Here is a 25733-nt window from a genome sequence, read left to right as displayed (position 1 = left end):
ACGTAAGAATGGAAATAGTAAACATTACGGTGCAGAAATTATTGGGACAGTTTTTTGAGGCCCACGTGGCATTGAAATTCGTAAAATATTATTGCGATTTCCTCACCTTTACTTCTACTTGTCAGGTTCGGTCGCAGACCGATGGTAATAACAGGTTACGTGACCTGCTTTGTTGGAAGCGTGTCCGTGGCGGTGTCCCCATGGTTGTCCGCCCTTCTTGCATCTAGGGGGCTGCTGGGCTTCGGCCTAGGAATGGGACAGTCCTCGTCTTTCTGCCTACGTAAGTATACTGCTGTTTTCTTGCTTCTGCCCAAATACTTGTTTGCTTTGTAGCCGCACTTAGCCGGAATACACGGTTGTACGTTCTTGCTATGTTCTGAAGCGTCGCATCGTAACGTTGAATCACTTCTTCATTTCGCCCGCAGGTGAGTACTAGCACTTTTATGTGACGGCATAATATACGGTACAGAATAGCGAGCGTGCGGGTAAAAAACTGCGCTTCTACTTACTTGCCTGTCTCGAACTATTCAAGGAACGTAGAAACGATCATGTTGTTTCCACGTTTTGGTTGAAAACTTTCAATGACTGATCGGCCATTTGTAAGCACTAGTGAATTTTCGGGGCCTTATTGCTGAGCCTGAGAAACATACTAAGTTGTCTTTCTGTTGTTTAACATATTCGCTGTCAGCCTTGCGAAGTTAATTATAAACATCAGTTAGTTTTCTTTCAGAAGACGTTATGTTGAACAGCCATACTCATAGTTACATTATGATGAACGATCTGGTAAAGCTGTTCCACGAATAAGTTAGTGCCATGCATTAGGGCAATAAAGTAGATGGACTGTGGACGTGTGTGCTGGAACGGATGCTCCTAATATGTTCTTTCAAATAGTTCAATATCATAAAGAAAGGAACAATATAAGAAGAGAGAGGTACCATGATATCCTCCTGCTCGTAGCAATTATGTGCCACTGAAATAAGTTTCAAATAATCAGAAGTTACGAGAACGCATGATTTGATAGTCCGGCTGATAGTTTTGATTTGCCGCCAATTAGCTGAGAACAATGTCACGGGTTTGCTCCTGACAGTGCATATTTTTATAAAAAGGAGGCATGCAGAAACAGAAGAAAAATACAAAAAGAGAGGGACGCTCTTCTACAGGGCATTAGGTGAACATTAAAGGCCAGATGGTCTATAATAAGCCGAAGTTCCGTGCTATGGCATGTTTCATAATGACATTTTGTTTGGGTACTAAACCTTTAGAACTTCGTACATTTTGCAAGTTTGAATTTCGCGAAAAATTAATGAAATTATGGGGTTTTAGGTGCCAAAACCACGATCGGATTATGAGTCTCGCCGTAGTGGGAGACTCCGGAAATTTGGAATACCTGGGCTTCCTTAACGTGCTCCTAAATCTAAGTACACGGATGTTTTCGCATTTCGCCCCCATCGAAATGGGGCCGCCATGGCCGGAATTTGATCCCGCGACCTCGTGCTTAGGAGCCTAACAGCATATCCGCTAAACAACCACGGTGGGTTGCATTTGGCGAGGTGTTGTAAACAGCTGAAATATATATGTGATTTCAATCTACTGATTACCGGGTAAGACTTATAAACTGCACTTGTGGTCAAGCGAAAAAAATGTAACTACTGCTTCTACTGACTCACTTGCATACTCAAACCAGATCAAGCTTCCCTTGTCTGCACCTCACATAGCTATAATAATAAAAGATTTGCTTCTATTGGTTCAGTTGTCTCACTTGGAACGTAAGCCGACGTCCGTCAAGCAACAGGGCCGTCTTGCCATGAAATGCTTTTTTTTAAAGCTGCGCCGTGAGCTCATGTTTCTAAATTACATCAGTCGCAGTCCATCACAATGGGAGACTCAATGCGTTTCAGATATAACATCGGTTTCCCTAAACGTTAGATATGCATAAATGGAGACAATGCAAACAATGATGTATATGATTTTAAGCAAAAGTATCGAACGGCTGCGACCCTATACATTGTGTACACTATACTCGTCTTTTACCCTGCGGCTGCAGTAATGGAGGTGATTGGCCTTCAGAAGAGGACCGCTGCAGCTCTTGCGCTTGGCGTTGGCTTCTCTCTGGGCATCATCGTGCTTCCAGGCTTAGCTTGGTTCCTCCAAGACTGGAGGACGCTGCAGTGGGCTATGAGCGTCCCTTTTCTGGTATTCGTCGTTTGGTCGTGGTGAGAATGACGCACTGTGTACAGCGCATATGATTTATTGATCTACTGAGCATACCTTCGATGCCAACTTTACAGGAAAATGTTCGAGAAAAGCTTCTATTGCGGAGGCGCTATGTTGGGTCGTGGATTTGGAACGCAAATACATGGGAAGAGTGAAACGTATTTTGTTTCCTCGGGAATGACTGCGTCAACGTCATGAATATAGGTTGCATTTAAGAAAAAATTAGCTAGATCTGTAGTAGACAGAATATCAGTTTACTTAGGCCACGGATATAGTGGCAAAATCCCTGTAAACTGCACAAAAAATGCTTTCAAAATATGCAAAACGTTATGACCGTTCTTTTAACAACCCCTTTTGAGAAATTTCAGGCAGACCGACATGATGTATTTTACTCTATACTGATAATCGTAATCATCATTATCATCACAACTACGACCACAATCATCATCATCAGCCTACTTTTGCGTGCACATCAGGACGAACGCATCTTTCAGCGGTCACCAATTCACATTGTCTTGCTCTAGCTGATTGCAGCTTGCGCCGGCAAAGGGCCTGAATTAATCACCTGATGTTATGCCATACTGTGCTGCGTTTCGTTTCCCTTGGGCCTTATTCTGTATCTTTTTTGGTATAGCTGTTCTTGGTAGCTTACCACTTACGTTATATGCATCTACAGGTTCTTGCCGGAGTCTCCGCGTTGGCTTATAGCCAAAGGAAAGCTTTCTGAAGCCCGTAAAGTAATACTGAAAGCCTGCACGGACAATGGGCTACAAGTGGGCGACATAGATATGGTCCTAGTGCAACTAAGGAAGAAAATTCTGCAGGTACGTGGCAATTTTTTAGAAAAAGGAGCGTGTTCTATGATTGTAGGTACAATATTTGGCACCTACCGAGCGCCTTGCCTAAGGTTATTGCGCCATAGATTAGGTTGTCCAAATTATGGGAAGAAAAATGTGATACATTTACAATCTGATTCAAGTGGAAGTTCATTAAATTTATAGCTCCAAAGATACATTCATTATTCAAGGCCGAATATCATGAGTATCACCCAACTTATATTTTCTATGCAGAAATCGGTAATAAATAATCACAGAAGATGACACTCTTCGCAGATGCTACACAAACAGAGAAAAAAAGATAGGGGAACATGCTCTGTAGGAGCTGGCCCAATCAATATTTCATGTAATAGCAGGGCTGCATTATTTTCGCGCCACAATTTCTTCAGCTATATGTGTAGGGGATACTTGAATATATGCAATTGATGGAGCCCAGACAAAATGTTGCCCTTCTGGAGACGCCGAAGTTTTAGAAATTGCGACAGCCTATCTGCTCAATGCAGCAAACTCAATCGCTGCTGCAAGTAATCATAACGAATGAACCAGTCTTTCGCAGGAAGGACACAACGTAGTTGAGCTCTCTAGCGGGAATAAATCAGCCAAATTTTGGACTCCTCGCAGAAATTCATTTAAACTTCTCTGCATAATTTGCTGCAGGGGCCAAACACAGCTTACAGAATGCGCGCAACAAAAGCGCTTCCTAAATCTTAAATGTTGGAGAACTACATCTCTGAATGATACCTTATCAACTTTATGAGTGTCCATGTCTTTGGTTTCTTTGAGCATTGCGTGCATATGCATCCATATATGTATATTCACTCGACACTTGAGGTAACATCTCCAGCAACAGAATTTTTCTCTCTGATGAGAAAATACGGCACACAACGAATAAGAGGTCCTGCATTTTTTTCTGGCTTTTATTAAGGTTTCTTCTGCGTCATCTTTTTGTATAATCGGCTAGGAAGAAGAAGCCGCCAGGAAGAAGGCCAGCTGCATAGACCTCTTAAGAAGCCGAAGAATGCTGCTCTACACCGTCATACTGGTTTACGCCTCGTAAGTGATAAAATCTCAGCAACCAGTGCGCATTTTGGGCAACACATGAAGTTTATAAACAAAATTTGATATTTGCTCAAAGACCACGAATGAACTATATTCCTCCTTCTGAAAAGATATGTTCTTTTCTCTCTTCTGTCATAATATACTATAGACCCCGATAATGAAGCCTATATTGAAATTTAATATAGATAACTTCTTTCCCGTGAAACGTTTATAAAAAATAAGCTAATCAAACGTAACTAATCACACAGGCGGATTAAATGCCTAGGAAATTCCACATGTCCGCCGTAGCTATTGCTCGCTTTTAAACATCCGCAGCAGCCGCGAGGCTTTCAGGCAACGTTGACAGAAGCAGTTCTTTATGACCGCGCGAGTTGGCCTAAGAATGCAACAAAACCGATTAGCACGCGACAAAATAAACTTCAATTCCCACATCGAAGAATCATCAGAAATGGACAGCTTCGGGACGTACACGGTCATGCACATTAAAGGGAAACGCATCTCTAGTATTGAAGACGCTAAAGCTTCAGCATTTATTCTACTTTACGGAAGAAATTACCTCGTGCGAAGCCTAACAATGATGGCGAGAAATGAAAAAAATAATGTTCTGGAATTTATGCTCAACATGGAGCTCATATTAGTTCTTGAATAACAATGAACTGTTACGCCTTTATGCGAGCGACCCTGTACACGGCCATAACCGTGAGTGGCGATGGAGTACTGAGCCGTACTCGAACAAGGAATGTGGCCGGTGCCGACATTTCTACAAGGGTCCGTGTATTCGTTGTGGCAGCAGCTGCTTTTTATTGAAACGTTTATATCTCCGCGTAGCTTGTTTCCCGCAAACTCAGTGGGGAGGAGAATGAGAGCCAGCCGGTACGTGGCATGATATAGCTGATGTAAAAGTACAGGAAAGAATGAAAAAGAAGCGGGATAACAAATGAAAAGGGCAGAAAATGAAGGTTTTGTGTTGTCATAGAAAGGAGCTTTCAAGAAGTGGAGAGAAAAAAGAAAGCGAAAGCGGGAAAGAATGCACGCGGATAAGCCTGCACTGCCAGTCCAGTGTGCCTGTCTTTCATACAAAACATGAACTACGTGAATATTCGCTCTGTAACCTGAAAGTAAAAAGAGCCGAAATAAGAAAACAGGGCCAGAGAACTCAAAGAAACTCAGTTTTGAGTTTTTTTTTACCTAATTCCCTTGTCGCCACTTCCGCACCCCCTTCATTTATCTCTCTTGGTTTTTTCGAATTCCGCAGAGATTCTACGCATAATTTCTGCTTTCTCAGACAACCATGCACACTGGATTGACCGCACCTACTTACGCTGTTGTATTATTTTCCATTTCCGGCCTTTATCTCCACTTGTTGAAAGAACCCAACACCAGTAGGCCCCCTATTCCCATTTACTATCATAACTTGAAGCCTCCCTTTGTCCCTCCCCCTTTCATTTCCTGTCAGCTTTCTTTGTTTTTATCTCTTTCTTACAGTTTCACATCAGTGACCTCATGCCATGCACCGACTTATTATGCTCCGCCTCCCCCATTACGAGTAGGGGCGAGAGAGCTACACGCACATAAAAACGCTGCTAAAGAAAGCAGTTGCTTCCCTCAAGACACGTAGCCTTGTCAAAATGTTGGGTACAGCGACGTTTCTTTTTTGGCTACAGCTCATCACTTCAAGTATCAATGTTCTTGCGTATATTTCTCAAGAGAGGGGTCACCACTAGTCGTCATAGCCTCTCAACCAACTATGTCGTTGTGGCTGCGTCCGGTAAGCGGGGTCACAGTTCACAGTTCCCTTCTTCGAGACAGCCATGATGGGGGCTGCACGTGTTATCAGTACGGCCTCGGCAAAACATTTCTGCGAATCACCAACCGAAAAAAGAACATTCAAACCTGTAAAGGGTTTCATAAATTTGGAATAAAAGATATCAATCAATCAATCAATCAATCAATCAATCAATCAAAACTTTATTTCATCTCTCAACAAAGGGAGAAATGGGGTGGCGGGAAAAAAGCTGCATTACTGCAGTATTGCTAATACTTTCTTAGGCAGTACGTATGTATATATTTAATTGTAATCTTTATTGAAGAGGAGAATTGCATCTGCTTACTTTACGTCGCCGGAATCATAATTCTAATGTTTACATGTAATTCCTTCTGAGGTAACCTATTGAAGCGTTAGCACGTACAGCATGCACTGAGCATGCTCTGTTTCGTTTCCCGACATTCTTGTCAATAAGTGCAATACTCTTCTAGCGAATAAATACCGTGGCTGTTAAACTTATGTAGATACTCTTAAGATAGTCACGTGTCAGCCCTCTACGCCTTGTACGTGCACTGCATATTCTTGTTTATAACGAGTACATCAAAGAAATCCTAATTTCTAGAGAAAATATAGAATCGTGTCTTGAAGACAGTAAGTTCTAAGTATTGGTGGCGTTGATGTGATTATTGGTAAACGTCCCTTCTAAATCCAGCCTCTTCGTTTAATTATTGAATTATATACAGTCCTGATTCTACTTATAATTAGTTTATAAACGGTAATGTTTCTACATTACGACAAACAAATCTATGAGACTAAGGTTAATGGATTCATATCATTTTCATTCTCCAGAATAAACATTGTCACCAATTTTTCCAGATTGCTTGTGAACCTAAAGTCATGAGGCCTTGCATATAAAGAGCCGCAAGGGTTTCACCATCAACTTGAAAAGTATGATCTTCTGTCGCCTTAACAAGTTGGCCAATGACGCTGTAGGCACCTTCCGAGGTCCACAATGTTCACAGCAGTTGGCGTTCAGTCTGACGTCCATTTTTGCTGCGGTGAAGTTGTTAGCTCAAAATCATCTCGTTTTGCCCTTACAGGCTGCAGTGTTCATAACCCGAAAAAGAAAGATACACAAAGCAACAATGTTTTACACTCCATCATGTATTCCAGTAAAACAACAGATGTAGATGTGGCCAACGCAGGACAGCTGGTGGCATCACCTTCTACGGCCTGCAGCTATCGGTGACCAGCCTGGGCGGCGATCCCTACCTGACTTTTGTTCTGGCAGCCCTTGTCGAGCTGCCAGCAGTAATCGTCTGCTACGTGGCCATACGGTGGTGCAGGAGGCGTCCGACACTGCTCGCGGTGTACGGAGGCGTCGCATTCAGCACCCTCGCAGTGTGCTTACTCCCGCTGGGTAATACTTAACTTTCGCCACTCGGCGCCTGGTTGTACTTGGACGCGAATCTCATGAGCCATGAATTTCTGGCATGAAGCCGCAGTGGAGTTACAGTTATGTCCACAGCTTTGCTGTCGACTAATTATCCCTACATTCCTTATATGTGATGCAAAGGGGCGAATTATTTTTCGGGGTAAACGCCTACGGCACCCCAAAGGTAAACGCACGTATGCTACGGCGTCAATGTTAGTAAGCAAAAAAATAAATGCGCATAACATGACAAGAAAAACGAAAAGCAATGAAATACACCCCTGAGCATGCCTGTGGGTACCACAGGCTTGCCGAAAAAAAGAAGCTGAATTTCCCCAGAATTTAAAGTCATAAAAAGGCGAATAGACAAGTGAACTGGAAAGTTCGCAAAGCCAACTTCAGACTACAGTCCTTCATTTCAATTTAGGTTCATAGGTGGAGAACAAACTCTTTCTTTATCGTGCAATACCAAAGGAATGGGGGGATGGGTGTAGGGAGGTATGCACTTTTGCTTAGGGGAGTAAGGGAAATAAACCGCCGCGTGTTCCCGCTAACGGCGGGTCAATCTGTTTAGTAAACTGGTGCTATGACATAGGCGGATGACAGCAACAGCGCTTTATTACCAATCGCTTTCTGCAAACTGTGTAATTTGTTTATCACAGATGCATTACTAATAAGAAATATTAATTTACTAAAATTAATATGTACTTACACAATTGCGTAAACTTGACTGTCATATGGTGCACGTATTTGGGAAACGAAATTCTGAAAAATTCTGGAGGTGCTTTCCAGTCTAAATTTTTTTCTGCGTTCGAACTTTCCGGCGCAATACGAGAAAAATTTTGCACCACACTGAGTCCGACCCACAGAGATTTTGAGCGCGAAAGCAGAACACTGGAAAAATGCTTTCGTAGAACTAAAGTTACTAACCGACTGACTTGATGGCCGCGTAAGACGAAGAAGGCATGCTGTAACTGCAACAATTCCTTTTTTTTTACTTTGCCTCAATCGTATTTTCGCCGCCTTAAGCCGGTGCGCATTGGTCTAGCCCACAGGGGCACGTAGCTACTCACTTACAGAATCAGGCAACAATATCCCCGTTAGAATATATATAGAATACAGAATCAGCCAAGTCAGTGATTAGGTGTATGAAACCTCTTTCGAGAGTACTGAATGCGTCGGGCGCACAATGCACATCATTGTACGCGTGGCGTGGCACGACATTAAAACGCCGTTATTAGCATGCATGTAGCTAGCTATAGTTTTTATGCAATATTTTCGAACGCCATGCACAGTTAGATATTAGTGCTTGTGGAATATATAAGCAATTCATAAATTATTTACCCGATCTGAAATATTTGCTAATTCTTGATAAAAAAAAAATATTACATGTCTTGCGGGAGGTGGCTGAAAGGAAGCACCGATGGTCTCACCTGCGTATCTTGTCGCCTCTATTTTAACGATAACGTCTTCCTGGGCGAGTTACCAGCAGTTTTCCGCATCGGGCGTATCTATTGCAAGCCTATTTCTAAACTGACGGTCCGATCTGCATGAAAATGCTGTCCAGTAAAGGAATCGCTGAGGCCACTTTGTCTGTGTCACTGCGAATGTGCGCCTGGCATTACTGGGTTTGTACCACTAGGTGTATAACTCGGCTCATTACCTATTAGTGTGTGATGATTATGTCGATTACAGCAATGGCGATGATGATGATGATGTTAACCGATAAAAATAATGGAAGGTAATTAAACTTCTACTTAACGTCGGTCAAATGTCGTCACTCTAGTGCGCCTCTCGCAATAAATCGTACGGTTCGTACACCAGATCTTCAATTCCAACTCACCCAGGAAGACACTGTATTTCAACGACTTCAGCGAGACGCGGTGAGAGCGCTCAGAAAAGGCGTAGGTCCTGGGTTCGATCCCTGGAGCAGGATGAATTTTGTCTTCAACTGCAAAGCACAGGTGGATCTACCTCTTTTTTCAGCTGCCGTTGACTCTCTAAAGTAAAAGATGAGAGACCAACATAGGCCCGGAGGCACTTTTTAAATAGCTTGCCCCGCGTTATTTATGTCATACTGTATACGCTTTTCCTAAAACAGACCCTTATAAACACTGATAGCATCAAAGTGATAGATAGCCACTTAGATGGTATCACTTCACGTTTATTAAGCTAAGAAGGCTATACATATATAAAAAATATAACAACATTGCTTTGTATTGACCATAAGGTAGCAATGTCCTAAATAAGCAACATCGACGGATCGCTAGCTGATGAAAAAGTTGAAATGTATGTGCACTGCAACTCTAGTTAGATTTGAAACCGGCGTGCAAGTTTACCTGCATCCTGCGCAGTTTTTTGACGCTTTCGTGTGTTCGCTCTTTTTTTTTAACAATTTCGCATGCGCCCTGGTTCAGGCAACTTTCCCAGCAGAAATTCGCATATTATACGCAACCGACAAATAATAGTATAATGTCCTCAGTGATGTCATTGAGAAGTCTAAAATAATGCAAGGCATGAAGTTATCAACAACTGAAGAACTCAGTACAACATACAAAATTATCCGTGAGCCAAATGCGATGTGAGGTGTAGGGTTAATTGAGACAGAATGCGATCACTGTAGGGTCAGTAGTTGTGCAACCAGTAGCCGTCATGAAATCAATCAACAGTTTGACTTTCCCCGTGGTTTCCCAACCACTACTTCTCATTCTTCTCTAGATAGGACCTTGGCACGGCAGCTGTGCGGAATCGGAGGCAAAATGCTGGCGTCCGTGTCGCTGACATTGGTGTGGATTTTTGCAGCCGAAGTGTTCCCGACGCTGTATCGAACACTGGGAGTAAGCGCCTGCTTCATCGGCACGCGCGTTGGCTCCTCGACCGTCCCGTTGCTGCTTGAGCTGGTAATGAAACAGTTTGCTAGTAACAAGTTGCCGGCGAAGTCAAAGATGTCAGGGCCATCTCTTAATGTGTATGCAGTAGCGGAGATATGGTACGCCATAGTTGGCATTTTCTGTCTTGAATCACCGCAGAACATTAATATGTGTGAAAAGAATTTAACGTATCCATGAAAAAATGTGTTCACATGAGACATATGCATTATTATGCAATAAATAGGCAGAACGATTTCCTACATGGAATTGTAGAAAAAAATACGTAATACAGGCATTGAAAGTTATCAGTTGCACGAACCCACGCGGCTCTTATTCGACGCAAAATGAGATTAGTAAAGTATACCTAAGACTATGGAGAACAACATGGTTAGTATTTTAAAGGGGATCCATTTGATTCGATTATACTTTGACAGAAACGAGGTAAGGACTACAGCAGATTGCCAATGACCGTTTGTGGTAGCAGCTACATTTTTATTGTACCTACCAAAAAGGTTGATAACACGTGCACTGTTGTAAACAAAAGACACTTTATAAACTTGGTTAGGTATTTAGGTTCCTGCATATTTTCATGTCCTTTCCTTCATCATGGCACAGGTTTGCAACACTTTGCATCGTGAGTGGCAAAACAACGTTCACGTTGTAACCGCGGGCCACATGTTTTACATTGCGCGACAATGGATGAATGTAAAGAATGACCTCGGTGGGGTGGTTTTCCGTGTTTCGGGCCTTGTTGCCTCCTGTGGATTTCGCTTTCTAGAACAATCTCTAGCACACGCTAGACACAGGAGCGAGGGCACACACCTGCCTCTGGAAGTGAGGCGAACTTGAGCATCGAAACGGCACGAGGCACGGTGCTTGCATCGGCGACTTGGTGTCGCATGAACGAAAAGGAGGAGGAGGACGAGGAGGAGGAGGAGGAGGAGGAGGAGGAAGAGAAATAGACGAACAGACAGCGAGGTTAGCCAGTTCTCAAAGCGGCTGGCTACCCTGTGGTGCAAGCGCTGTGCAGAGGCAGTCCTCCTTTTGCTGACCTTGGTACGAGCCCTTTGACAGGGTCAACGAGCTATAATAGAGACGGATTATGCAAAAGCCCACGCATCGACGTGCTCAAAAGCCATAAATAAACCCAATAAGAGAAGCAAAACGGAATGCGAAAGTTTTTGGGCTGTTTAAATGCAATGTGCAGGCTGAAAAACAGCTGTCACAGACGTTGGCACTGTTGAAGAAGTTGCTGTGAGGCTCCGATTCATTAAGAAAATTAAAAACGACAAGGTAGTATTCGACACTTTGGTAACATGTATTAGGACATAGCCCTTGGTGCTGTCTTTTCTATAGGAATAAGAAATTGCAACCTCATCTATTATTTCTCCTGCTTAAAGATGGGCCGTTAGCTGGAGCGACATCTTTTATGAAAGTGGACAGCTATGCAGTCTTTACAAGTGTCATTAGCTAACGTTGCTCTGAAATGTTTTATAGTTTCATTTTATTTCGGTGCAACAGTGTTTGCCACTTCACTGGATTTATTACAAGTGTTGCAGAGCACAGCGCTTACTATAAATAATTCATACTTTATTTAAAGCGGAAGAAATGAGGATTCAGGAAGGAAAACTGGACAGGGCGAACGCTATGTCAAGCTGAAGTTTATTCTGAAAAAAAAAAAAAGCCTATTTATCAGTTGACATAGAGATCAAAACAAAGCGCATCATTGCGCAAGCGCGCTCCGAACCCTCCAGAAGGCTAAGAAACATAAATAGTTCATTGTCACACGGCTATGCGCAATAAAAAACAAAAAGAACAAAAACAAAAACAAAAGCTCCCACATCGTATACTTATAGACACGAGTTCTGAGAGTGGTCTTTATAATCTGGGGACTCACATTGTTGCATTTGCAGTGAAATGCAATATATCGAAATATGCTATTTCGCCTGTTTCTTTCTTCTCTTTTTTATGCACGGCTCATCCTGTCTGGCTTTCCTTCTTGAGCCCTCATGGTTTGCGCTTCAGATCAAGTATGAATCCTCACAAACTAAGAAATCATTGGATTTGTTCATGGACCCTCATACTGCAGTCGTCACCATCCGACTTTTGACGCATTCGTAAATTTGTAAAGCGTGTGGATGACTGCTTCGCGCAGAGAACATACCTGAGTGACTCTGTACCTATGGGCACCTTGGTGGGCTTTGCTGCACTTGCCTCCATGCTGATGCTACTGCTACCGGAAACGTTCAGGGTTATCCTTCCAGACACGATACGTGAATCCAAGGAGCTGGGAAATTCAAGGTAAGTAGCAGAGGTGTCCTCGTAATATTTACTTCCCAGCAATAACTTTCCTATAAGAAATTGCAACGATGAGCCAACTTATTTTTACTTGGACTACCAATCGTTAAGTATTACTGACAAGAGTAGCAGATCCACGCATATGTAGTCCACGAGGCTGCACGTACTTAAACTTTTGCGTGTGGGTATCGCATAGCTTGGCGTTAGCGTGGCGGGCCCACGACACTACTGCACAGAACACACCCACAGTGTAACACTGGAAGCGCATTCGCCGGATGCGGTGGGGAAGAAATAATAAAAAAATGACGCCTATGTACAAAGGTGCCGCCAGTATGATGGCTACAAATAAGCCGAAAAGCACGATAGTTTACGTCAAGCTGTAGTAATTATACGCGCCTATTTATTAAAGATCACCTTCCAGATCAACTAAGATCGCGTTTGCCTCTGCGTAGACGTTAGTGCAAAAACTACGCGAAAGGCGCCAACGAAAAACACTGATAATAAACAACCATGTTTGCTAGACGAGATTTTCTGTCGACTTCTGGGATAACAGTTGGATGAACCGGGATCAAGTGCTTTGGAAACGCTGGAAGGCGTTTCTATAGGAGGAGCTGCCTTATTCAATGGCGACCTTGCGATTCTTGGAGTATTATTCTTAATAAGTTGGTAGAGTTAGGTCACAGGATGTAGCCCTCAAAGGCCGTGACCTGCAAGTGAATATGTTCCTTATATTGTAGGTGTCGCGATCGTTGACTAGTGCGCACAACTTTAAGTCAGTTTAGACGTAAGTAATATTGATGCGAAAATTTGGAGGACGCTTAAGCTTCGCCTTTAAGAGTGGAACGTGATAGCATTCAATGATTCCTGATTGCTGCTCACGCTTCCCAGCCAACTGTAGGTTATGTAACCATCAGGTTTTCCTGAAATCGCTGGCATAGAACGCTGTGCACGAACACGAGTTTTTTGGGGCACGCCGTTCCTTCTAAGAGAGACCTCAAACGGCAGCTGGAAAACGTGTTTGTGTTTCAGTTTCCGGGTAACAGAAATATGTTTGCTCGTATATTCAAATTACCATCCGTCGCTGTCGGGTCTGCAGGTTGTGTGTAAGTCACACTTTACAATTTTTCTGACGCATCTTACCTTGAGAAACTCAATTAGTTCTGTAACGCGTATGCACCCCACATGAAGGGCCTGCGTGAATTTGGATGCATGGTTCAGGGTGACCTTTATCATACGGACAACGTCACCGCAGCCGAAGCCAACGCCGAATTTTCTGCCAAGCGGAGCCTTTAACGCCATGGCGTTAGCAAGCAGTCGCATGTTACAAACTGAGACCGACAATTGAACGAAGAGACATGCAGCGTATTTCGCGACAATTGTTTCTCATCAAGCTGCTGTGTCACAATCGGCATAACATTGCGAATCTTCTAGATAACGCGTTTTTCACTGAACGTTATATTTCTGGGCTGCAAAACCACAGCATCCATTGATCTCCTCAGTCCGACACCAATCTTTCATAAAATTAACATTCCAAAGCAACAGACGTGCCATCAAATACACCTAGCTAGTGTTGCAGATTGGTTTTGATCAGCTAAAGCTCATTAACGTGAACACTCATTACGCTACGATAGCGCTTTGTTTTGACGCCGAGAAACCTAAAGATGCCCTTGAGCAACGTGCATTAAAACCGCTATCTAGAAAGGGCAATGCTATGGCTAAATTTTTTGATCGCTCTTTTGCTTAGAAACAAAAGAAGCTTCTATAAAGCTTACGCAACTGCTCGCGCATAAATAATTGATAACAGCGATCAGCGCTTTCATTACCAGTATTCTTGAAAATTCTTTAGCTGCAATGCTCCAGCTCATAGAACTGCATGAGCACCCGAAAGCACGAAATCCCACTCCTCAGCCAACGAATTCGTTTGTAGGGCCACTACGCTGTCTACAATAATACATATAGTTCAAGCAGTTTCCCGGAGTTCAAAAAATCAAAGCCTGTATCTTTTTTTATTATACGTTGAACAAAATCAGCTCTAATGATGTAAATAACGGTGAACATGATTCCCAGTTCTTGGAAAATCGGAGAGTCTACATTGCTTCCAATATTTTTTTCAGGATATTAAGGAAGGGTCGCTGCCCCGGACGCTTCGCGGTGGAGCCGACGCCAGAGCTACTAGCCAACCCAAGTGGTACCTCTTGCCAGCCACACCGCACATAACCCAGGCTTTTCTGCCTGATGAAAGGAGCTGCCTGAATTCACCATTATTTGGCCGCAGATCTTTTGGCGATGTTATGTAATTTCTGAATTATGTTATATGAAGGACCGGTCTTCAGTAGCAATGCAAAATAATATGTTTGAATCAGTGGAGGACTTGCAGCTGACTTTGAAGAGCGTTATTTCGTACGCCGTCTGTTTTACACAATACTTCTGTCAAACACAGGTCAATTTTGGTCAAGTTGCTGTCTTGGCTCTCTCATTTTGCTTCCAGTCACTTTGACAACGCGATAAATGACCATGATGAACGCAGCGTTTTTCAGCTGATACATTTCGTTGGAATCCCGATGCGTATTTAGGATATGGTCGAATACGTGGTGCCAGACAATCCTCATTTGTTCAGGGTCGTATGGCCGCGTAACTTCACGAGAGGCTGAGGGCAGGTGACGCTCCCTTTTGAAGTTCTCTAAGATTGGGGCACTTGCGTCAGGTGGCTAGTTTCCAAGTACTGGAAACTACAGCCTTTGTTATAGAGTCTGGCCTGCAAACTAGTCGTTGTCCGCCTCACATCACGTTTAGAGAGAGGTGTGTGCTTTTCTCAGTTGTTAAAGAAAACACTAGCAGAGCAGGGGAAATTCGTGCGTTTTCGAAACTTCTAAACGAGAACCTAAGAAAAGCTTCTTAAGAAATCTGAAACATTTTATGGACCCACAGGCGTCACTGCCTTTGTCTGTCTAAATACCGCTATGTGACGGAGTAATAATGGGGCCAAGTATTGAAGCGCAATGATGATAATTTTAGAGTATTGCACGTTGGATGTATGCATTTTTGTAGATGCGGAAAGTTCCACGAGTATTTAAGCAAATAGTGAAAGAACTGACTGCTTCCATATTATCTTCGATAGTGTGTCCATAATTTTTTATGATTTCTTGCAAATATGCCTTCTTAAACGCTTGAAGATGCCGCATTACTCGGACCTTCACTGTCGAAATGGAAATGTTAGCACCTGAATGAAACATTACCCCTTTCACGTGTCAATCTGTACCGCTTACACTGATGCTCACGGACCGCCTAACGCTGCGGCGCAGCACATAGAACACGCCAGCATTGAGACAGAGATAATGACAGATACAAATTTAGCACGTGGCCAGGTAGCACCAAAGCAGGACTTGATCCTCCGAAAAGATGAAGAGACCATAGTCCGGCATGCAACTTTTTAATCAGAATACGCGCTCACCGCCTTAAACTATACCTGCCAAGTAAAAATCAAGTATATCCCAGTGGGTCAGTACGTTTACGAAGGTGCTGAACGGCTGCCAGTCTGGCACCCACCATTCTGGTACTGGGAGCCTTGCAACCTGGAAACGACCATGTGCTGCGAAGATTGTGTCCAGCGAAATTGTAGGAGACGTAAGCAATTGGTAAAGCCGAAAGTTGTATCTGAAATATATTTACACTGAAAAATGATTCACCTTGCCCATGTCAAGTGATACGGTACCGAAATACCGTAATATACACTATCCCCCTGACATCAACATAGAGGGAAGCAGAGGGTGATTATCTGGACTAACGATTGTACGATTGTTAAAAGGTATTTTCACGCTGCTACAAATTTCGTTAGGCCATTCTTTTGGTTTTTATGCCTAGTAATCTGTTGTATGCACTTATTTTTTATGACTGTCTGCAGTTCATTAGATTCACCTTTGATGAGTACCTAAATGGGCATGCCCAACAACATCATTTATGTCACTTGCCGTATTATATATTTTACTAATAATGTTGCCTTTGTATATAATTTTTTTTGATTCGCAACAACTGCCAATTCAATGTGTTTTTCAACTTCCTTTAGTTCATATTCATGCAATCTAAGTATAAAATCACCGCCCACGCACTCCGTACAGATGGTTAACCAGGGAAGCTGAAATGTGCGGCCCCGGTGTTCATCACTGGGTTAATCCCCATGGTTCTTTAAGCGACGGCTTGGCAAGGGGCCGGATCCTCGGTACGCAGTTGCCGCTTGCGCTCGGCTGCACGAACGTGTTGTCATACCCGTGCTGCAGCATCGGCGCGGCGTATACGAGCTTGTTCCCGGTTCTGCGCGCGACGTTGCTGATCGAAAGCTGTCTGCTCCTAAGGAGTACGTATGTCGCGTGGCATACCCATTTCGCAGCTGGAGAGTAACTGCTGTGCGCGTACTCATCTGCGACGGAAAGCAACGGCGTCACTACTGGCGCAGCTAATCGAACACCACCTAAATAGCAAAAGGCATTTTGACACCGATCCATGACGTAATGTTACCTGGCCCGACTGCCATAAAATCTAATGGGGTGCTCCGGAGTAGGCAACAGTGATTTTGAGGTCCCCGCTTTAATCATGCCAGCCTTGTCAATAGAAATTTAGGGCCAGGTAGCATGACGTCATGGATCGGAGTAAACAGGCCTCATGCTATCTAGGTGGTGTTGGCTAATCGCGGGCCTCTCTTTCTTTTTTTCGACCACCCGCATGGAGTTGCGCCGGGGGAGTTTTCGGCGTACAAGCGACCGACAGACGGACGGACGGACGAATCGGCTAGCCATATACAGCTTCGCTGTAAGTTCTTCGTAGCTTAAAGTCTGGTAAGAATCTTTGTTACATGCGTGACACATTTTTCTGTTCGGTTGAACTTGCTACCAGTAAGTTCTTTTTCATAATGCACTAATTTTGTGTAATGACACTTCCAATTGTAATGGGGCTCTAGAATATTTACTTGATCATGGCCAAAAACGCTCGAAACTTATAGATCATGCGGCCGTCAACATTAAGGCAGAGCAGGCAGCCTACAGTTTCACATAATCGATAGCCACGTCTCGCTTGCCGCTTCTCTTCAAGGTCCATGCTCTTTCTTTGCATTCTGACCCTCGGCAACCTAACAGCGAGGACGACGGCGTACGCATGCTTTTGACTGAGCTGATTTTCAGGACCAAGATCTCCGCGCGAGCAACAGATTGCAAACTCGTGCCCTCGATGTGATCTGCAAGCCATGTCGAGAATTATTGATGGGATACCAGTAAAATTAACAGCTCAGAACCCATCGGTCGGTAAATTCACTGATTAGGCGACTTACTGAGACTCAGTGAGTCCGATTGAAAGTTATGGGGGAGTCAGAGCGTGGGTGAGTCTGGCTCAGTAAAACTTCGCTAAGCCTTAGTCCGAAGGAAGTTCAAGGAACTGTCGCTCACTTGAAGGCACTTCATGGGCGAAGTCGGGAAAAAAACCGCACGGAATGAATAAGGTCGCACAGTCTGCTCAGTGTGTAGCTCATCAGTTTTGTTATACATATTAGCACTCGATTTTGTGGCCTACTGGTACATCTGAGTCGGACAAGTGCCATGCGTTTGACTTTTAGATCTATTGCGCTTGTGCACCAAGTCCGGTTACCAGGATAATAGTAACACCCCGACAAACGACCGGCTTGCTTTCATGAAACTTCTTGGTCACAAATGTACAATGACAGCCGCAATGATCACTCAGATTTGCTCTCAGGCTACACTATTTTCTGCAGCACCCCACCACACTTACCAGGGCGTTGCCGCCGCTGAAAACAAGCCAAGGATGTAAAGTTTTCTATTTAGTCAACCTTAGTGGCCAAATGGTTATCCTAATTAAATGTTCTGTAAAAACGTAAGCCTCCGAAATTGCGTTCGTTATATGGCTTTGTGGCGGCTGCCGCATGAGCGCGAATAAGCCCAAATTATCGAAGTTATTGAACATATTGGTCGATGATGCAGACCGGAAAGCCAGTGAACATTTTTATACCTGTATTGTTTTCAAAAGTATTTTAGGCTTTTTTTAGGCAAGCGATGTGAAATACTGGCAAACAACCAGCGATGACTGCGTCACTTCACATTCATTCCGCAGTATTTTGATACTCCAAGTACACGTCGCCAAAAATGAGAAATTACCAGAGCGCACTACTCGAATGGCGTTCACAGAAAGCAATTATTATCGCTATCTGTAACCTCGCCTGTATGTTAACCTGTATGTTAACAGTGAGTTATGTGATAAGATTACTATAAGGTAAAAAAAATACTGGTCGTTTATTTCTGTGTTTTTTACACATAAAAATTTCGGTGCCTAAATGCGAGCCGCATTTGCAGAATGCTTGCAAAAACAGTAGCCTACATTGTCTTTCACAAAAATGGAGATATTGCCATTGCGAAAACAGCTACTGGCTACCCGACTGTGACCAGGAAGCTGTGGATCTGTTCAGTGCCACCTTTTTACCAAGGGATAAAGAGGGTATGTGCAAATGAACTATTCTGTATCATGTACTCTTGCTCTCAATTCACACGCTTATACCATGCTAGCTAGTAGGGTTTTAAAGAGAACTTCGCAGAAAAACTTCACCGGAAAAACGTTCCTGTTGACCTCAATTTCCATGAACTCGGACGGAACCAGATAAGGAACAGCCGAACATTAAGATTGGTCATAACTTACTAGAATTTAACAATATTGCCAAAGAATCATGCAACAAAGCATTTATCTTGCGTTGCATTGCCACAAAGATGGCTCCACACAGTAGTTTTGTTTGAAAACATACATGAATGCATATGCCTGTTGTATCGGAGAGCTAGACAAGAGCTAGTAAGCAATGCCAAATACATGCAAACTGTTTGACCTAGAAAACAAAAGAAACTGGTCACTACTTAGCCATAGTATTCTTTTGATTGTAACAACTTGACTCTTGAAAAGTTCCTTATCCTACAAAGGTTTATATGGTGAAATATGGAAATATTTCGTGGCATTTGAGGTATCACCTTGTCCAAGGAACTTCCAGTAGCAGCCTGTCTCGACCTCGCCATTCCTGGTACTCCACAATATACAGCATTTTTTACTGCTACAGTGGTTAAGTGCTCTGCAGCTGTGGGAAAGCGAGGGGTAAGGGTTTATTACGCGACTTAATGGCATTTCAAGATTTTTGACTCGGTGCCTCCTCTATACTAGGTTGACACTATGGCACTAGGCCACTGCTGCGCTGCAGTCATCATGTTAATAATTACTCATCGTATACACAAGCTACACAGCTTGTTATGCAAAACTTTTAAATTGCGCTAGGAAGACAGGATGTAAACGGGAACACTGACGCACACACAAAGCGCAGACTTCCAACTCGTTTTATTTCGTGAAGACAGACTCAACTCCTGTCGACGTTACGTCAGGCTCATGGATCCGTTTTGGGCCCTTTATTATTTCTAATATACATAAATGATTTACCTCGTAGCACCTCGACTAAAATCAGATTTTATGCAGATGACTGGGTATTACACGAACATAATAAATCCATTGATGACGACCACCGTCTTGCACAATCCCTTATGTATTTCTGTGCTTGGTTCAAAACGTGGCAAATGAACATCAACTGTAGTAAAACAGTCATGATTTCATTTTCGAATATTCGATTATTCTCTGGATTGCATCCAACGTAAAAGAGTGTCTCAGTATAAATACTTAAGTGTCATTCTAACCGAACATGTTTCATGGTCTAAACATATTGAATATGTAAACGGGAAAGCCCTAAATATTAGGTTATTTGCACCGCACTATAGCAAGAACCCCGCGATACTAAACTGCTATTATATAAAAGAACTAACCCGCCCTATTCTACAATATGCATCTGTCGTTTGGTTCCCCTACAAAAATGCGAAATAAGTTTGCTCAATAACGTTCGACGAAAATCTACCCGTTACATTTGTCAAAATTACAGTCGCACAGGCTCACCAACACGGGCTCAACGATCTTTGAACATTGAGTCATTTTCACGTTAACACACTGAAGCCTTAAAATTTTACATCCAATTAATAACTTCACCTCTGGTCTTTCTGATTGCAACTATATCACATTTACTAACGCAAGTTGTACCCATAGCTCCCACGACTTGAACCTAACACCTATTTATGCCCGTACTGTAGCACATTCAAGTATAGTTTCTTTCCACGTACAATAGAGTTTTGAATTTTTCTACCCGGTAAAATTAGTTCACTATCACTAAAAGATTTCATGGCTGCCACTGGTGAACACTTCGCTAAAATCTAAAGCGCTTTTTATCATTCATCCTTTTGTGTTTATGTGTGTTTTATCGTGTAATGTACTGTAATGTATAATGTTCCCCCTCCTGCTATAGCCCTATATTAAGCTGCAATATATGTAACGAAATAAATAAATAAAAATAAGGTACGTCAAGATTACAAAACAAGGAGCCATCGCAAACAAATTGTGCCCGAGGCAGCTAAGAAAAATAGCAGGGCCCTATTTGCATTAAGAGTGCGGGAGAATCTTAATGCGCCCATCTAAGAATCTTATTTCTTGAGAATCTGTCCCTGCAGTGCAAGAGCTACTACAGTAAAAGCTGCTTGCCTTATCTGGAACAGACTAAATATCCTTTTGAAAGCAAACTCCAAAACACAAAGAGAAGTCATCAAGGCATTCCACATCGGTGAAAGGGCTGGCGACTGCGTTAGCTCACCTCCTTTGTCCCTATCAAGGAAAGTAATAAAATTCATAGGTGTTCACACTGGGACTCTCCGGCGCTCTTAATGCACGCGTGGGCTTGCTATTTTTCTTCGCTGCTTGATGCCCGATTTCTTCGCGATTGTTTCTTGTTTTGCTATTTTGAAGCACTCTATAAATTCCCTGCTTTCACGAAATAAAGGCAGTTGAAAGTTAGCACTTTGTGTGTGCGTCTATGTTTCTGTTCACGTCCTGTCTCCCTCGCGCAGCTTAAATTTGCTGAAGCCATGGACTAACTAGTTGAACATGCCTTACTTAAGTATATAGCTGGCCTTGCTGGTAAAAATACAATGAATGACAGCTCAAGTGACTACCGTGTGTGTCTACTCCGCTATGTTCTCACGATATGACTCAGCCTTGAGTGCATGTGTTGTTTCATTACTGGCTACTATATTTTTACTAATAAAATGTATATATTCAATTTCCAGCCAAATAGAGGACATCATACTACATTCTGAACATTGCTTCAGTGTAGCAGGATTTCTGTCTAATGCACTGTCCTCTACCACCAAGTGCCTGAGATATTAAAGAAATTATGAAAATCCCGAACACTGTAGAGATTCATGTGACAGGAAGCATATTGCAGGTAAATGGCTATGAAGCATTGGTTCGGGTTCTGCCAAACATTGAAGTGTTGACAAATGTGTTTGTGTATGAAGTGATTGCTTGTATGACAAGCTTTGTGAGCAGAGTACGAAGGCAAAGGCATGGTCTTAATATGACGGTTTCATTGCCGTTTGCCACCTACTTTGTGGTGGCTGCTATTTTGCCGATTGGAAAACTAGGCTTATGCGGTATGTGCAAATGAGTATGTGCCTGCTCTTGGCCTATCTCCTAGAATGGGTGTAACGGAAACACAATAAGTATACAGGCCTTATATGTAGTGTTAAGATAAATGTCCTACTTCTCTGGGCGTACACCTTTTGTCAACGCTCTCTACTCAACAAGCACATATCACCTTCATCCTCACTGCACAAACAGCTACAGGTGATGAGATGGCTTCCCTACATAACATGCTTCCGATATCTGCTACTGGTACCTCGCCAAGGCAAGCATGCTTTCCATCATTTGGACTGCAACAATGCATTAGATAAGCATGTTTCATAGGTTCTGATTCACCGCTTTACACATGTGCGTTGGATCTCTATTTCTTTTTGTACTCCACTGACGAAAAATTACTGCTTAAAAGTGGTACAATGTTTCGCAGTGTCCATGTTGCCCTAGCTGCTACAGTGAGGGGACATTGAAATGTGAGCGAATCACGAAGGTGGGGTAGCCTTACGAAACACGTCAAAGTCCTGCCATAAAGGAAGAACGGGAGAGACTGACATGCTGTCACTATGATGACCAACTCGCATATACAGACATGCTCCGATACATATTATGCACCGCAATACACACGCTATTATGTCATAAACCCAGCTACCCATTGGCTAGCGAGAAGTGCTCGACAGTAGCCAAATGGTGGAGCATCGAGTTGTTATGCTGGGAAACAGGTTCGGGCTCACTGTCAGACATATTTTTGTTTTCAATGCAGAAGACTAAAACGAGTCGGATCATAAAACTGTCAACTGCAAAGTGCTTGGTATGAAGAAAGAATTATTTGCATTAAAATGCCCAAATCTAAGACATGCAATATTTAGTACGTGTGCTTTTCCACACAATTGAAATGTCTTGTGGTGCAGCACACTGCAACTGCGGTAGCTTTGCCACAAGATTTACTTGTATAACAGCAAAGAGCATTGCAACAACGGTGGTTTTTTCACATAACAAAGGTGCATAGCGGCGCAGCAGATAGCAACAGCCGTGGCTTCCACCCAAAGCTAACAAGAATAATGCTGCAGCATGATGGAGCATGTTTTTGAGAGACATAGCGTAGAGCCGCCTGGTTAGCTGAGATGGTAGAGCGGCTGCCCCGGAAAAGCGGTGGTCCCGGGTTCGAGTCCCTGACCAGGACGAATTCTTCTTCAAGTCTGAGGCTTTTCTTTAGAGGAACCCGTTTCGGTTTCATTTGTATCACTTGCTACGAACGGGTGGATGTCTGATTTTCCCTTTATTGATAAATAGCTTTCAATTACATTAAGCATTTACTTGCGGATGCCAATTTGCGATAGGCTACGTAGCATTCCATATCGCGACGTGGTATCCTAAGCCTAAGAACTGTTTGTGTATGAAAGCATGGCGATAATATATGCTTCAATGCGAAGGAGGTAGGCGGTCTGTCGTCAGTCGGCCTTCCCTAAAACCACACTGATAGGGGTCGAGGAGCTTGTTTGATTCAAGAAAGTGTAAAAGCCTGTGATTGATCATTTTTTCAAAGAGTTTTATCAACAGCATATGATTGCTATGGGCCGATTACTTGCCACAAAAGACTGATTTTTCCCTTGTTTTATGACAGGGACTACAATCATCTCTTTCCGTGCGAATGGAATGTTTCTTGTTTCCCAGATAATGTTGAAAATAAACAACAGATCCATCTGCGTGTCAGGCTGAAGATGTTTGACCATAATGTACATGACTGTCAGCTCCTGGTGCCGATTTCACGCAGCCGTTCAAAGAAGCTCTGAACTCGGCAATGCTGAAAGGATGGTTGTACGGTTCAATTTCGCTACATTTACGGTTCAGTGCCTTGCTTTCTGCTACTATTTAGGTTTCTGGAATGACCGCGAGTAGTTCGCGGAAATGGACACGCGCTCGAAATCTTTTCCCAGAGAGTTCGCCTGGTCTTGAATTCTGTAGCCTTGGTCATCCGCCAAAGGCATATGGTAGGTTTGTCTACTAATTAATTTTGTTATCTTGTTCCAGATTTTGCTTTTTGCGTATAGCAATTCATACTTGTGGCGTATTTTTCCCAGCTTTCTCTTTTAGCGATACGTCGCATTCGTCTTCCTCGGGATTTCACGTGCTTGAAGCTTATTAGGTTTTCTGCCATTGGAGGCTCACGCAGTAAACGCCAGGCTGTGTTTTGCTCCTTACGCGCATTCTTGCATTGACAATTCTACCACGACACGTACCTCTTTATTGTAGCTCCCTTCTTTGGTGGAACGCACTCTACTGCAGTGTAACTTATAACGGCGGTTAAATAAGCAATGGCATCGTTCACACTAAAATATTTAAAAGCGTTTCTCTGCATCTGGATGATTTCCTCAAATTTTATGTAATCTTCTGGTGCAACTTTCAATTGAGGGAAGTGTGGGAGGAATTCATTTCGTTTTAAAATTTTTTGTCAGATGGGAAAATCATCACTCCCATAGGGATTTTACCTACGTCCCATTCTACGCACGGTAGAAGTGTAGCAGAGCAGATAGCTAAAACTATTGCAGAGTATGTGTCAAATGCTATACTACAGAATGCCGGTTCCTTCTTATTTTTAAGCATGCTCCTGAAGAAACAAGGACACGTTCTATTAAGCTGTCTTTGTAATCGCATCGGGAGACTCCCCAGAGAGTATGGTGTGCGTTGAAATCCCCAACGAGTACGTAAGGCTCAAGGAGGTCATCAAAGAAACGGAGAAATTTTGTTCTTTGGAGTCGATAGTGGGGTCGTATGTACACAGAAGAGATTGTAACGAGTCTTCCAAACCGTAACGCTCGAACCGCAACTTCCTCAAGAGGCGTACGGAGTTCCAAAGACTGACATGCTGCACGCTTATCAACTATAATTGCGAGAAACAAGCGCATCGTCACGGTCTTTTCGAAAAATGTTGAATTGGGGTAGAAAGCGCGTCTCTGTAAGATTTATATGGGTCTCTTCGACACACAGCACCTTTGAATTATATTTGCGCAGGAGTACCCTGACATCATCAAGGTCCATGTAGAAGTTCTATCTCAATATATGTGTCTCCATATTAAGGAAAGTGTGTATGCCGTGTGTTCACTTCCAGGGCCTTTACTGGTCCCCGTAATGCGGAGTTTGTCTTTTTTACCGAGGTCCTGAGACTCGCGTCGGTACTTCAACACTTGCTACGCACTCTGGCTTGGAGTAGTCTCTATTGCCTCTTGACATCCACTGGACGTCCGCTCTTGTGAGCAGCGTGTTTGTCGTGACAGCCTCACCTGAACAGCTGAAGCATTGGTGCCTATCAACACTGAGGTCGATGGGCCCTTTTTCAGTGACGGCCAATCAGCGCTGGCTGCTATCGTCCGTGAGGCTGGTGACACAACCGCGGCCATATTCTTTGTGGTCCGGGCAGATCCCGAAGTCTGCAGCAGCGTTGCCTCCTTACGCGCCGCACCAGCATATGCTGTGGTATGACTGAATGAAATACCTATCCGCGGGTCTTGAAATGTTTTTTCTTTGACTTTCAGTGTGATAATATCCTTTTCTTTTTTCCACGTTGGATATGATCGGGAATATGTGCCATGATCACCGTCACAGTTCACACAGTGGATCGTGCCAGCGCAGTTGTCAGTAGCGTGCTCTTGTTCACTACATTTTGAAGTGAGACTGCCTCGGCAGCTTTGTGAGCCATGGCCAAATCTTTGGCATTTGAAACGTCT

At 43.2% G+C, this 25733-nt stretch overlaps 1 protein-coding gene across 1 annotated transcript in view; it reads left to right on the top strand.

Moving 5' to 3' along the window:
• The window catches only part of LOC142563702 (organic cation transporter protein-like), a 143034-nt gene extending 128148 nt beyond the window's left edge, over positions 1–14886 (top strand). Inside the window, exons 6-13 of the mRNA XM_075674301.1 lie at positions 126–280; positions 2045–2213; positions 2891–3038; positions 4012–4103; positions 7080–7294; positions 10025–10206; positions 12332–12477; positions 14589–14886. Of these exons, the coding sequence (XP_075530416.1) occupies positions 126–280; positions 2045–2213; positions 2891–3038; positions 4012–4103; positions 7080–7294; positions 10025–10206; positions 12332–12477; positions 14589–14691 (1210 nt within the window). The 3' untranslated portion in view covers positions 14692–14886. The remainder of the gene's footprint in view (positions 1–125; positions 281–2044; positions 2214–2890; positions 3039–4011; positions 4104–7079; positions 7295–10024; positions 10207–12331; positions 12478–14588) is intronic.
• Positions 14887–25733: the final 10847 nt, after the last annotated feature.

This window comes from Dermacentor variabilis, chromosome 11 (assembly GCF_050947875.1).
Source record: "Dermacentor variabilis isolate Ectoservices chromosome 11, ASM5094787v1, whole genome shotgun sequence".
In the NCBI taxonomy this organism is placed as follows: Eukaryota; Metazoa; Arthropoda; class Arachnida; order Ixodida; family Ixodidae; genus Dermacentor; species Dermacentor variabilis.
The sequence above is the reverse complement of the archived record's forward strand: the minus strand, read 5'-3'. Positions and strand labels throughout refer to the sequence as shown.